This window comes from Amphiprion ocellaris, chromosome 20 (assembly GCF_022539595.1).
Source record: "Amphiprion ocellaris isolate individual 3 ecotype Okinawa chromosome 20, ASM2253959v1, whole genome shotgun sequence".
NCBI lineage: Eukaryota > Metazoa > Chordata > Actinopteri > Pomacentridae > Amphiprion > Amphiprion ocellaris.
In genome coordinates this window covers 14,572,310-14,585,478 of record NC_072785.1, presented here as the reverse complement: position 1 = coordinate 14,585,478, position 13,169 = coordinate 14,572,310, and the positions used below count along the sequence as shown (strand labels likewise).

Genomic DNA, 13,169 nt, shown 5'->3' with positions numbered 1-13,169 from the left:
GCTATTTGTGTAGCAGTAATAAATAAAAATAACATAAGGTCTATGTAGTCTGAATAGGTACAATCTGCAAACCAACTTCTACTTTAAACAGTTGATGTCATTTTTTCTTCTTCAGTCTTTATCTGTAGGTAAATATTCAGAATAATTATTTTAAAACTGTGCAGATTTGAAGTTGAATGCTTTTATGTCCCTCTGCACAAAAACAAAGGTTTTCCTAACCAAATATGAGACACCTTGAAGGATTCTACATTTTAAAAAAGCTAAAAAACAAAAAGCTCATCAGTTACTGTGTATTACATATTCTGAGACAGTGTGGGAAGTGATGATGTTGGTGCACAGAACAGAAAACACTGATGAATTTCAGTTCCTAGAGGACTTGATGAGGATGCAGATTTCTACTTTACATGTTTTCTGTTTGTTGATGTTCTCTGCTGCCATTTTAAAATGATACTGAATCCCTGCATTTGGCATCCAGTAATATGTTGTCGTTTTATTTTTTAAATATTCTCAGCTTAGCACCAACAGTCTGAGCTTGACATGTTAATGTCATAATTCATACTGTACCATGAAGTTAGGGGACTCAGAATAGTTATTTAATTTAATAAGTCAGCTAAAATCAAGTTTTTGTCATTTCTAGTCCATACAAGGATCTAACAATGGATCCTACACATTCCATAATGCAACCAGTGATACTAAAGTTGTAACACAAATTTTTAATTTTAAATTTGTAGTCTCAAAACTCAAGTTGCCATCACTCCTGAAGACATCGATCCCTAACAATATCATCAGTTTGTTAATGGACTTAAATTTGGAAAAACTGCTGGAGTTCACTGTTATTTTTGAGTTTCTAAAAAAAAAAAAATAAAAAATCAAAGAAGCTTTAAGTTAATAAAAATGTAACCGACACAACTTCTCAATCATATACTGTGATCTCTCAGCAAGTAAACTGACAGGAATAAAAAGTTTTCATTTTTTTAATGCAAACTATGATATTTAATACATTTTCATACTGTACATCTACTTACTGATATTCAAACTCAAAGTCGTTTGCAGAGAAGACAAACAAATCTCACAGAGGAATTCTCCAGACACTGATTTTTACAGTTTCAAACATCGATCTTTGCTCCCAGAAATTCAACATATTTATTCTAATGCTTAAAAACAGAACACTCACAGACATTTGCTGTTTCTGCTCTTGCATCATTTCAGTTAGCATTAAAATCACGAAACAGACAGGAAGATTTGAATTGCAGTTATATAAAAAAAAACTCACATTTCTAGATGAAAACTATACATTTACAGGAGATGGATGAGCATCAAATCATGAGGTGTGTTTGTGTTGACTGTAGTGATAATGACTGGAGCTCCACTGAGATCCTTCATGCTCCATCTTCGGCATGAAGCAACTGTTCTGTGGCTCTGGTGGGAGTGTTTGAGAGGACGTCCATCACTCTGCCCGTTTATTACACAAATAATTATTATTTATTGCATTACTGGCATTTCAGTGGTTATTAAGCAACCGTAAGTGAGACTACAGCTAGCCTAATAGAAAAAAACAAACACAAAATCTCATCAAGGCCACCCAAAATAGTAAATCAACGCTTAATTTGTTTTGCTTGTTGTCGGTAAGGTTCCAACGTCTCAAAACCCCAGGTGACATTAATTCTGAAACATGTGAAAACCTCATCCTAACGGCGGCAACAGGTCATACAGTAAGGTCCTGGGTGTGAGTCTCTGTGTTCATCCACGGCAAACCACTCAGTCTTTAGTGATCGCACTTTCTCAGGTTGTGTCTATTTGTACATGGCGTTGAAGCTTCGACCAATGATGAGCCGGCGAACTTCACTTGTACCCGCGCCGATTTCATACAGCTTCGCATCCCGCAGAAATCTTCCCATTGGGTAGTCATTGATGTAGCCGTTTCCACCTGTAGAAAAGCAACACATAGATCATTTTAGTGGATAATTATTGGGCAGAGTCAAAGAGATGAAAACTCTTCATCTACTAGAATTGCTGCCTCACAGCTTTTACCTGCCAGCCAGTCAGGTTTCAGTTTACATTTGTGTTTGTCAGGACCCAAAATAAATGAAGTGGAGACTTCAAAGTGCAGTAAGTTAATTCAGAGAGCCAAGAAATTAAGAAAAACAAAACAAAAATCTATGTAATTCTATATATGTATATACATGTTTGGCATAAGGAGTTTATTCTAATGATACATAAAGTTGTAGCCAGTAAACAATGTCAGTGTGAAATGTCTCCTGTAAAACATGGATTCTACACACATTTAGCATCACCAGGATCATTGGCATAAATTAGCATAATTAATTTATTATCCGATTAAGTATAAAATGTGTTCAGTCTCCACTTCTGCTCCTTACTATTGGTGCTGAGTAATGTCTAGAAAAGTTTCTCCAGAAAGTTATGATGTCACATTATGTGAATTCTTGGGTTACAGTCATAAATGTCTTTATTGAACCTGATCAGTTCATCCTTGAGTCCAACTGAAACTGGAAGAAATTCCCTCCAGACTTTCTAAGATATCACATTCACTACAATGGACAGACATCCAGAAAATATCATCAAAGCTATTTCGAAATACCAGATAATCTGTGTGCACCAAAATGTTATTTGTGGCCAAAAACAGGCTCATATAGTGAATAGATATATCATCATATGTCACATAGATCATATATAAACTGAATCAAAGCACCTGAGCAAGTATGTTTTACAGATCTTCCTGAGCTGCAACAAATCATGCTTGCAAAATGTTTTGATAAGTCAGCCAATAAGTATTTTATGCCTGAAGTAGAATATTAGTACCAAACTGTACTTAAACAAATGCTGTACATTACTGATTCAGTTTAAAATTTGCACTTTTTTAAAGTTCAGAATTATTATGGAAAATCGGGAGGTATTAAATAGCCTGATTAATTAGTTTGCCATGTCTCGTTTTTGTTATTTTTATTACAAATTATGACCTTTTAAGAAGAAAACTAAATGTCAGTGCCATTTATTGACCAAATTAGTTGAATCTAAAGAGTGACTCCACCAGCCCCCGACAGTAACATTAACATCCAACCACCACCACTCACCTCAGCAACAGCATTACATTCAGAATCATAGCTACAGCAAACAGCTGCTTTTCATATTAATCACTTAATAGATTGATCTGAAATTGGACGTAAACCCCAGAAATCCTTCTATTATGAAGTAGTTTGTAGAAACTGGAAAACAAGATCCCTTTACTGATCAAACCATCACAGTTGCCTTCAGTTTAAGATTCAAGTTTTATTTCAAACACTCAGTTTCTTGGCACTCACCCAAACACTGAATTCCATCCAAAGCAACCTGAGTGGCGTTCTCAGCACAATACAGGATCACTCCAGCACAATCCTGCAACAACACCACAAACCACCACAGTCACTGTGTGCAAGGGAGGAAAAAACACTCCAGGAATAAGTGAAAATGGATGCTGACTTTGGGAATTCTCTGTCTACTTCAAAAGACACAAATATACATACAATATTTATAATACTGCAAAATAAAATAAAATTGCCCTTTTTTTACCACTATATGAGCAAAACTTTGCAAAATGGAACACATTGTATTTAAAATGGATCTGTGGTATTTTGGCATGAAATACGCAGAGGTACCCCTTTCAGTCCTGTAACATTTTTTAAAGTCCAAGCACAGAATTTAACCATTTGACACCTTTTAGGGAAAGAATTTAGAAACATCTGTTTAAAACTGTCAAAATAGTTGTTTTTTTTTTCCTATGAAAGATTTTGGTTCTCATAGAAGAAAAATAATTCAGTGAGAAGAAGGCGATAACTTTCGCCGAAACTGTCAAGGTAATCAACATCTATCTATTCACTTTATGTCTGAACAAAACAACTCAAAACTACTACATGAATAAGGAGACATGATGAACGTTTTTAAGACAGAAGAAAAATAGTTTTAACTTTTAACTTTTCTTGACTGAAGTGAAATTTGTAGAAAACTGGAAATATTCTTTGTTTGAATGCTTGCTGCAAGAGTAGATGAGTAGAAAGCTTCGTACCATTGCACTGAAGTGTCCTTTGTCACAAGCCCGAGCAACGTTGTACAGATATTGCCGGCAGGAGCTCAGCCTAGTGTACATGTCGGCCATCTTGCCTTGCATCAGCTGTCAAATATCAGATGACTCAGGTTAAACTTTTACATTTAACTGCTGCAAACACAGAGAATTAATTATTAAGAAGAATGTAGTGACTTTTCAACTCTAAATTAAGTGAACACAGACGATCAAACCTGAAAGTGTCCAATCTTTTGTCCGAAAGCTTCTCTGATGTGGACGTAAGGAACGGCAGCATCCAGAACAGCCTGCATGATGCTGAGAAGTAATAATAAAGCAGATTAATGGGGTATGTTTGACAAAATCAAATGTCAGATTAATGAGAAATTACATCGGACACTTATGAGTGAATATGGGGTCTGGATTCAGGTAACCAACTGACAGCACTACGCAAAGCAGCAGCTGCACAATTTGCAAGTATTAATAAATGAAATAATATTAACAGAAGATTTAGCCTCAGCACAATCACATTTATTTCAGGAATATAATGGTAAACAAAATTCGCTGTTCAGTATGTAACCCAGTTTAAAAATGACCGTTATGTTTTCATAAAAAGAATAAATTCTGTCATTTATTTTTTTTTTTAAAATGCATTTATAAGTGTCTAATTGGCCATAATTCAGATGCTAAAATGCTTTAAACTGTCACCATGCTCTCAAATGCAAAAACTAAATCAAATAAGAAATGTACATTAAGTGCAACATAATCTGAGTTATTTTAGCCATTTGTAACCATGACAGCCAGCAATTTTAGCTGTAAAACTGCACAAATGCTGCCCTTTTTGACTGAAATTGTAAAACTTAGGTAAGGTTTGCTGCTTAAATGTAGTCTACATGCTCATGCCTAATGGGTCGGCAGTTGGTTGTGTAGTGTGAGCAAAGAAGTTGGTGGTCTTGGCCATTAAAGAAGGTAGATGAAAATCTGTAGCATGAGTTAACACATCATACATGTTTAATAAAATTCACACAGTATTTCCACAGATGTCAAATCTAACCCTGCTGGCATGATTTAGCAGACAAACAACAACTGGTGCGCTGCCAAATCTTTGCAGGTGGAATTTGCAGTCTACAATTTCTCCTCCGGTAGTATTACCACATAAACAGAATTCTTACAACAATCGTTAAGTACACAAGTGTATCAAACTGCTCCTAACACACCGAATGGTTCAGGACATATTCATGTACCGTTATACTCGTATTTTTCAAGCATTGTTTATTTCTGCATAACTTAACCACATAATACCTTGCCCATTTTTGAACCTGTTTAAGCATAATCTGAGATCACAAAAAGCCAAAGACTGCATAAAAAGATGCACATGATGTCATCCACTGGTTTACAGGCTACCATTTTGAACATCAGAGCTTGGCATTTTGGCTGCTGTTTTTTTTTGAAACTGGATGGGACAATTGAGGAGGGAAACTGAGAACCTGAGGACACATTACTTTCAAAACAGCTTCTCTCTAAAGCATGCCCTGCTTCATCATCTATTTTACTCTGAATGGGACTGTAATTGACAAACACTAGGCCATAAACTCATTAGAAAAATGTTTACTGAGGTAACAAATCATGAGAAAAGTAGGGTAGTTTTCTTACAGACTTTAAGCAACCACACATTTGTTGTGCAACCAGAGGAATCGCCCTCTGTTGGCCTTTGGGAAGAATGCAGGTTCAAGGCATTTATGCATTGGCTACATTTTTCAGACCAGCAAGCTTGTCCATCCTTTATATAAAATCTATGCTAAAAGCCAGCCTCTCCTTAGTTGTGGTAAACCTTACCCAATAGGTCCAGATGCAAGCACCAGCCTCTCCAGATCTAATCCACTCATCATCACATATACACCTTTGTTCAAAGGACCCAGAATGTTCTCCGCTACGAGACACAGGAAAAAATATCTAAATAAACGCCACCTTTGTAAAAACAGAATCAAGATGCACAAGGATCACAAGACAAGCATCCAAAGAAGTGAGTCAAAGCGTAGCACTTTAACACGTACCTGGGATTTTGCAGTCTTCAAAGATCAGCTCGCAGGTGTTGGATCCCCTCATGCCGAGCTTGTCGAGCTTCTGCGCGGTAGAGAATCCTGGCATTCCCTACGGGAGGAACACAACGCACAAACAGACCTTACCTTTTAACTGCCATGTTTATACTTCCTTTCCTATAATTTTGCACCAGTTTTAATTGAACAAAATGCGAGGCTGATCTCCAGAACTGAGCTAAACATGAAAGCCCATCACATCCCCTGAGCCCCAAGAAATTCACACGGCAGAGAACACACAATCACTTCACTGCTTTTACCTTTTCAACAATGAAAGCTGTGATGCCTCTTTGATGGGCCTCAGGATCCGTCTTGGCATACACAATGAGGACGTCAGCATCTGGGCCATTTGTGATCCAGAACTTGTTGCCATTCAGAATATAGGAGTCTCCTATATAAACAAAAAAACAACATGACGTCAAAATAAGTGAAATCTAAAGAGACAAACAGCCAAAGTGAGATTTTAAAAGCACCTGTTTGGATCCAAAGTAAGATCCAAACACCAGAACCTTGCCTGAGAGCACATCTAAAAATGTTATTCATAGGCTAAAATAGAAAAGGTGTGACTGTGTCTGTTTAATAGTTTCTCATAACATTTTTTCGGTCGTCACATTTTCCAGCAACTGAACAATAAAGTCTCTCATCCTGGAAACACCTCAGTCTCTCTGGTTAAAGCAGTACAGCAGTACAGATCCAAACACTTCTTCACTACGCTTAGAATAAACAGTTGCTTCAAAATTAGTATTTACAAGGAATAAAATGAGGTGCAGCCAGCAAGCAATCATTAAGCTAATGGCACTGACAAGTCTCATGCAGTCACTTTGTGGTGCATCACTGGAAGTATGAAGTATCTCCATTTCTGTGAACATATGTACCTTCTGTACTCGGAGCTTTCAATTTTCTGCTTGGATACTGTCAATTATTTAAGAAACACAAGGGGCACTGATAATATCTTTGTCTTCTGCTGCCTATTGGTCCATGCTGCGTGCCTTCTCTTGCTCTCTTTTTGCCTTTAGGGATAGACATTTTCCTGTTTGACATTCACGTTTGTATATATTTGCATTTGTTGCTTTCATTAACTTTGGGCCATTTACGTGTTTTTGTCTTTTGCTGGCATCTTTAGGCAGTAAATGAAATGCTTTCATGCTCAGCCTGCTCTCTTCATCTTGCACAGCAGTATGAGGTAATCTCAAAATCTGACTCTGGAAAAAAAAAAGCTTAAATTCTGCTGATCTCATCTGATCAGAATAAGGCAACATAGTACTTATCTATGCAGCAATGTGTAGCCCACAAAACAACCTGCAGAGGGAAGATTTATCAAGGGCATGAGAACTCAGTTTTCTTGGTGAAAGTGTACTTACCAGGCTACAAATACATACCAAAGACAAACATGTTTATCTTTTTTTGCCGTAAATGTTTGAAATGAAGAAATTCTACAAGCAGTGCACCAAGCTGCAAAATGAACAGCCTAAATAGTTTCCGTATCAGGCTACATAGCTTGTCAGTGACAATACATGGCATGAGATAGTGGTAACTGTAATACATGCATGATATGGTCCATGGCCTCATGGGGGTAAATGAAACACAGACACATTAGGACAGGTCAGCAGTTGCAATTAGGAATAGTCAGGTGATGACAGCTTCAGAGTCTGATAAACTCCTCAGACTTTGTACAAACACTTAACCACCACCTTGGGCTCCTCTAAGCGGCTAACTGAAGATATAAAATGAAGCTAATTGACATCTACAAAGCAATCAAAGGCTACGAAATGATATCAAAGTACTTACAGATTACAAAGTTCACAGTTTAAAATGTCATTAAGAAATGGCAGTTGAGGAGAACTGTGGAAGTCAAGACAAGTTATTGAAGACCCAGAAAACCTTTTAATAAAACTACATGTCTGATAGGCAGAGAGGCAAAGCTAATCCAGTATGACTGCAAAGAAACTGCAGGAAGGTTTAACTGACCCAGGGATGGTGGTGCACCGTTGTACTGTCGATGCACAAACACGGCTGACATGATAGTGACATCAGAGGGAAACCTACAACCTAATCTGTGAATTGAACATCTTAATCATGCGAGACATGCATGGATAGATCAGAGCCATTTAGGATGCAAGTTCAGTGGACAGATGAGGTTAAATTTAACTCTTGGGCTGCAATCCCTAAAGGTATGTGTTAGAGTGACCAGCAGCAGCAACGAGGAGGCTTGAGGCACAGATGAGGTGCAGACCAACAATGTGCCTATTTTTGACCCACAAGGAACATGTAACAAAGAAATACAGACTAAACAGAAACACTGTTGGCCACAGGGGGCATGAGATCCCAGCAGAGGTAGACTCTAATGGCAACATGCAGCCCTTTCCAGGCTGCTACTGTCTAATGTTCAAGCCCTACCTGTCTGATCCTCAAAACCATATTTACATTACCATGCTGGAATCTGTAAATTAGGGATGCAAAGGATCGCAAAAGTCACAGTTTGTCATGACTTGGTTAATTTTCATACGAGCAAGCAAGCAAATGAAACAAATAAACAAATACTGAAGAAGAGGAGGAGGATACTGCCATGACTGTCACTGAACTGCCATGTGAGCGCACAAGTGCTATGTACCTTGTCACAACAAATCTGCATTAAGTCACAGTGGTAGTAAAACAGCGTTTCATTCTGTAATGGTTGCAAATATACCGTGGTTTTGGCTCTAACACCCTGAGGAGGAAACACAAGAGCCAAGTTCCTTTTTAGAATACTATAGTCAAATCAACATTGCACAGATCTACATCTAAACAACCATCTTCCAATTAATCACTTCACCAGAGATTGCACCATAAAAATACCTCTTTAAAAAAAAAAAAAGCCATAACCAAACCTGCCAAACTAGTATGCATTTTTATTCCTCACAGGACAACCTTTCACCAGCGCCAGCTAAGAGGCAGCTGCCAGTACAGCACACAATAATACAGAATGGCAAACAAAATATCCCCTCATACATTGCCCAGTTACAGTCAAAAAAGTAAAACTGAAAACAGATTGGCTTCTACAACAGGACAATAATCCAAAGCAAAGCTCAAAATCTACCAAGAACTTCTTCAAGAAACACAAACTGAGGCTTGCGGAGTGGCGCTCACAGTCCACTGAGTTAAACATCACTAAGAATGTGTGGGCAGAACTCAAACATGCTGTGTGTGCAAGACAGCTTATAAATATCTAAGAACTTGAAGTGATCTGCACGACTTGCTGAGAATTCCTAAATCAAGAAGAGAAAGTCTGTTAGCTGGCTGCAAAAGGTCTTTGCAGGCTGTGATATCTGCCATTTGCCATTTGACAGGGAATTTCCAAGGACTGACTTAGAGTGGTCAAACTTTTACACATACCATAATTACTGTTGCGTTTTGGTCTTTGTTTAAAGTTCATGCAATAATAAGCTTCAAGCATTCACATTAACATCAACACTTAAAAAGGGCTAACTAGACAAATCTGATTTCTACAAGGGCTGTAGTTACTTCTTTTCACTTCAAATAAAAAATAAAATGTGTAATTTGTCTATGGTTGGCCAGACTTTTCACTCAGTTGCATATGCATCAATATTAGATCTGTTTATGTGCAGCACATCATTAAGGACAGTGTTTCAAATCCTAAGCATGTAACACAAACACAAAGAAGTAATTCACAGTTTTGCTGCCTTACCATCCTTCCTGGCTTTGAGTTTCATGGACACAACATCAGAGCCAGCATTGGGCTCACTCATTGCCAAGGCTCCGATGTGCTCGCCTGTCAGTAACTGGCAAGATGAGAGACCACGATTAATAAAATAATCAATCTAATCAATTTTCTGCTTTGTGTCAAACATTGTAATAGAGAAACGTTTGGTCCTGACCTTTGGCATGTACTTCTCCATCTGTTTTTCGTTGGCATGGCGGACCATCTGGTTGACGCAGAGGTTAGAGTGGGCGCCGTAACTGAGAGCAATGGCTGCTGACACTCGTGACATTTCCTCCAGCACGATACAATGGTCTAGGTAGCCCAACCCCGTGCCCCCACATTCCACTGAAAGAAATGTATATAGTGTGAATTAAATGTAATTTAAAACACCTAGAAAAAATAGCTTCCAGTTCATCCCTTGATGTAAAATAAAGATGACCAAGTTCCCAACTGGAGCATTGGAAAATGTACCATAAATAAATTGAGTGACTTTTTCCCCCAAATGATCTACTTCCTACATCCAATTGTTTTAGTATGAAGCTACTTCTACATGTAAAACATCTGTTTTTATTATTACAGCTGTCATACCTGGAGCTGTGATGCCAAGGAGTCCCATCTCACCCATTTCTTTGAAAAAATTCTGATGAAGACACATTGCAAAAACAAAAAAAGTCAAGAAAGAAATCGTGTTTCAGGTTGGTAGTAAGTTTACACATAGAAATAATGCACTAATTCTGTATGGCATACAGCACAACTTTCTGAACTATGTCAGTCTGGGCACTACACGTAAGCCACCAACTCACCCGCAATTGTGGAAAATCATTTTTCTTGTCGATCTCATCAGCATAAGGTGCAAGCTTTTCTGCGAAGAATTTACGGACTGTCTGTCTTAGCTGTGAAAAGGAAAGAAAACAAGCATTTCTTTCACAAATGTCACTGTTTTACAGATAGGTTGAAAGTGACCAATTAACAGATTAGGATATGTTCTGGTGTCTTCTTTAAATTGAACTCCAGGCAGACTGAAACACTAAGAAGCAGCATGTGCAAGTGGAGACAGGTGTGCAGTTTGAGTTACAGGTGAGTGTGCTGAGGTAGGCCATTATACAACTATTCAGAAATGTCTCAACTGACATGACAGGTGCATGGAAACTCAAAGCCTATCTGTGTAGTATTTGTATTTACCTTGTCAGCTATCGTTATTTATACATGTAGTTCATTTTATCTGTCTTGTAGCACTTCACTTTTCTATTATCTTATTTTGTTGTTTGCTGATGCTATTTTGTGCTGCTGTTTCCTCATTGGATTGTATTATTTCTCAATTGCTCAGTCCCCCTCTTTTTTTAACTTTAGTAAAGCACTTTGTGTTACATTCTGACTGTATGGGAAGTCCTATACTAATAAACTCTTGACAGATAAATTTATGGATTAACTGACGTAATAAAGGTCCAGGATCCGAGGAGAAAACCTTCCATCCAATCAGATCTTGGATATGAATCCCACCTCCCTGCTCTCCTCCCAGTCAGTGTTTAGTCTCATTAACTTTGCACACCAAAATGCTGCTGTCCTGCTGCTACCTTTAACTTGTTTGGAAAACATGACTTGAATTCACCTTTCACTTCGTTGTACCTTATCGCTATGATAGCCAAGCTGGACAAATAAACAAACCTGGCTAACGCTGACTCTGTGGAAACTATTAGTGGGATTATTAGTGCAGTTTGGTAATATTATTAATAACAAGAATATAAATGTAAACAAGAAGAAATTAAACTAATGATATCTGGTAGCTTTTGATAACAGATCGTTAGCTAGCTAGCTAATGTGAAGGTCTTCTTACCGGTTAGCTAACGTTATGTCATCACGTCATGTGGACCGTGTCCTTAAAAAACGCTCTTATTTTCTCTTATAAACCCACTAAAACCAGACTCCACTCTTAAACTCTGCTTCTACGTGGCTCCCTGCTAGTTTTTCCCGCTTTCCGTTCGTCTGCGCAGATAAGTCGACAGTGTTTTGGCTAACGTAGCTAACCTGTATCTGGTCGTCGGTGAGTCCGTTCACCACGTCGTCCACCGGGATGGGAGTTCCAGCACATCCTCTCCTCGCCACCGCGGAGATGGTTAACCTAGAGCCGAGGCGGAGAGCGTTTCTGACGGCCAACATGGTGCTGCTTACAGACGGTAAGGTAAATTTTAAAAAAAAGCGACACCTTAAGCTCAGTGTGAGGCGGTGGAGTGCTGCTAGACCTCGGGCTGGATGCCCTTTAGCTTAGAGAAAGCAAGAGGTCTCACTCTGACTCTATTTCCTGGTACCATAAACGTCATCCACACAGTCGCTCTTCTTCTTCGACGTGTTTTTGTTCAACAGCGAACTGGAACCATCCGAAGCTTTACCGCCGCCAAGTGTTGAATTACAGAATTATTAAATGCTTGTTTTTAACCCTGTACCTGATAGGTAAGCAAGACATGTTTTTAAATAGATTTTTCTTTCATTTGTAGACAATGTTTACAAGTCCATGCATTTATTGCCATTAAGTTCTAGCTCATTCTTCAGGACCTGTCTTTGTCTTGTATATTTGAGAGTGTGTGCCTGTCATGCACTTCTGCTTATTACTTCTTATTTTAATTCTCCTTGTTCTTTTAGGTTTATTGGTGCCTTAATTATTACAGCTAACTAGTAAGTGTGGATCACATTCAGGCGTTTTTATTTACATGGAATTCTTGCATCATTTGTGTGGCAAGATCATTTTGTAAAAACATTTATTCTTCTATTCTAATCTCATATTTAATTTTATTACTTACTTTGACAATGTAGTATAATATCTGCCTGTATTATGTTTACCTATTTTGAGTAGCGTATTGTTTAGTTCAGTGTGTCCACATCTGTGTCTTGATATTAAAATATATTTTTATCAAAAAAATGAGGGACAGCCCAGACAGCTAACCAACCTCAAAAACACACAAATTAAGGGAAAAAAAACACCCATCTATTCAGTTTCATTAAATAAATTTAGTGAGATATAACCCAAATGATAATCAAATACAACATCTCACACTGAAAGCCAAATTTAAACCAAATTTCCTGACGAGAACAATCAAATGCAAAGCAAGGAAAAGCTTTAAGATGATTTCAGTTCCAGAAATGAGACTTATGCTAACCATGCTCCATCAAAGACACAGATAACATCCAGAAACTGAAACAGTCTTTACGAGAATCCATCTTTATTCAGCTCTCACTCCTCATTCTGTTCTCCTCCATGCTGTCTTTGTTAGGTTTTTCCTGCTCACAGGTGTGTCTGATTTATCTCCTCCCTTTCTTTCTGGTT

At 38.0% G+C, this 13,169-nt stretch overlaps 1 protein-coding gene across 1 annotated transcript; it reads right to left on the bottom strand.

The window, feature by feature from the left end:
* Positions 1 to 958: 958 nt before the first annotated feature.
* Positions 959 to 12,157, bottom strand: ivd (isovaleryl-CoA dehydrogenase). The gene is made up of 12 exons (XM_023291485.3): positions 11,876 to 12,157; positions 10,654 to 10,743; positions 10,439 to 10,490; positions 10,026 to 10,195; positions 9,836 to 9,929; positions 6,411 to 6,541; positions 6,109 to 6,205; positions 5,891 to 5,984; positions 4,291 to 4,372; positions 4,061 to 4,165; positions 3,321 to 3,393; positions 959 to 1,927 (listed from the first exon to the last, which is right to left on the bottom strand). The coding sequence occupies exons 1-12, from the start codon at positions 12,005 to 12,007 to the stop codon at positions 1,794 to 1,796; spliced, it is 1,254 nt and encodes a 417-aa protein (XP_023147253.1). The 5' UTR covers positions 12,008 to 12,157; the 3' UTR covers positions 959 to 1,793.
* Positions 12,158 to 13,169: the final 1,012 nt, after the last annotated feature.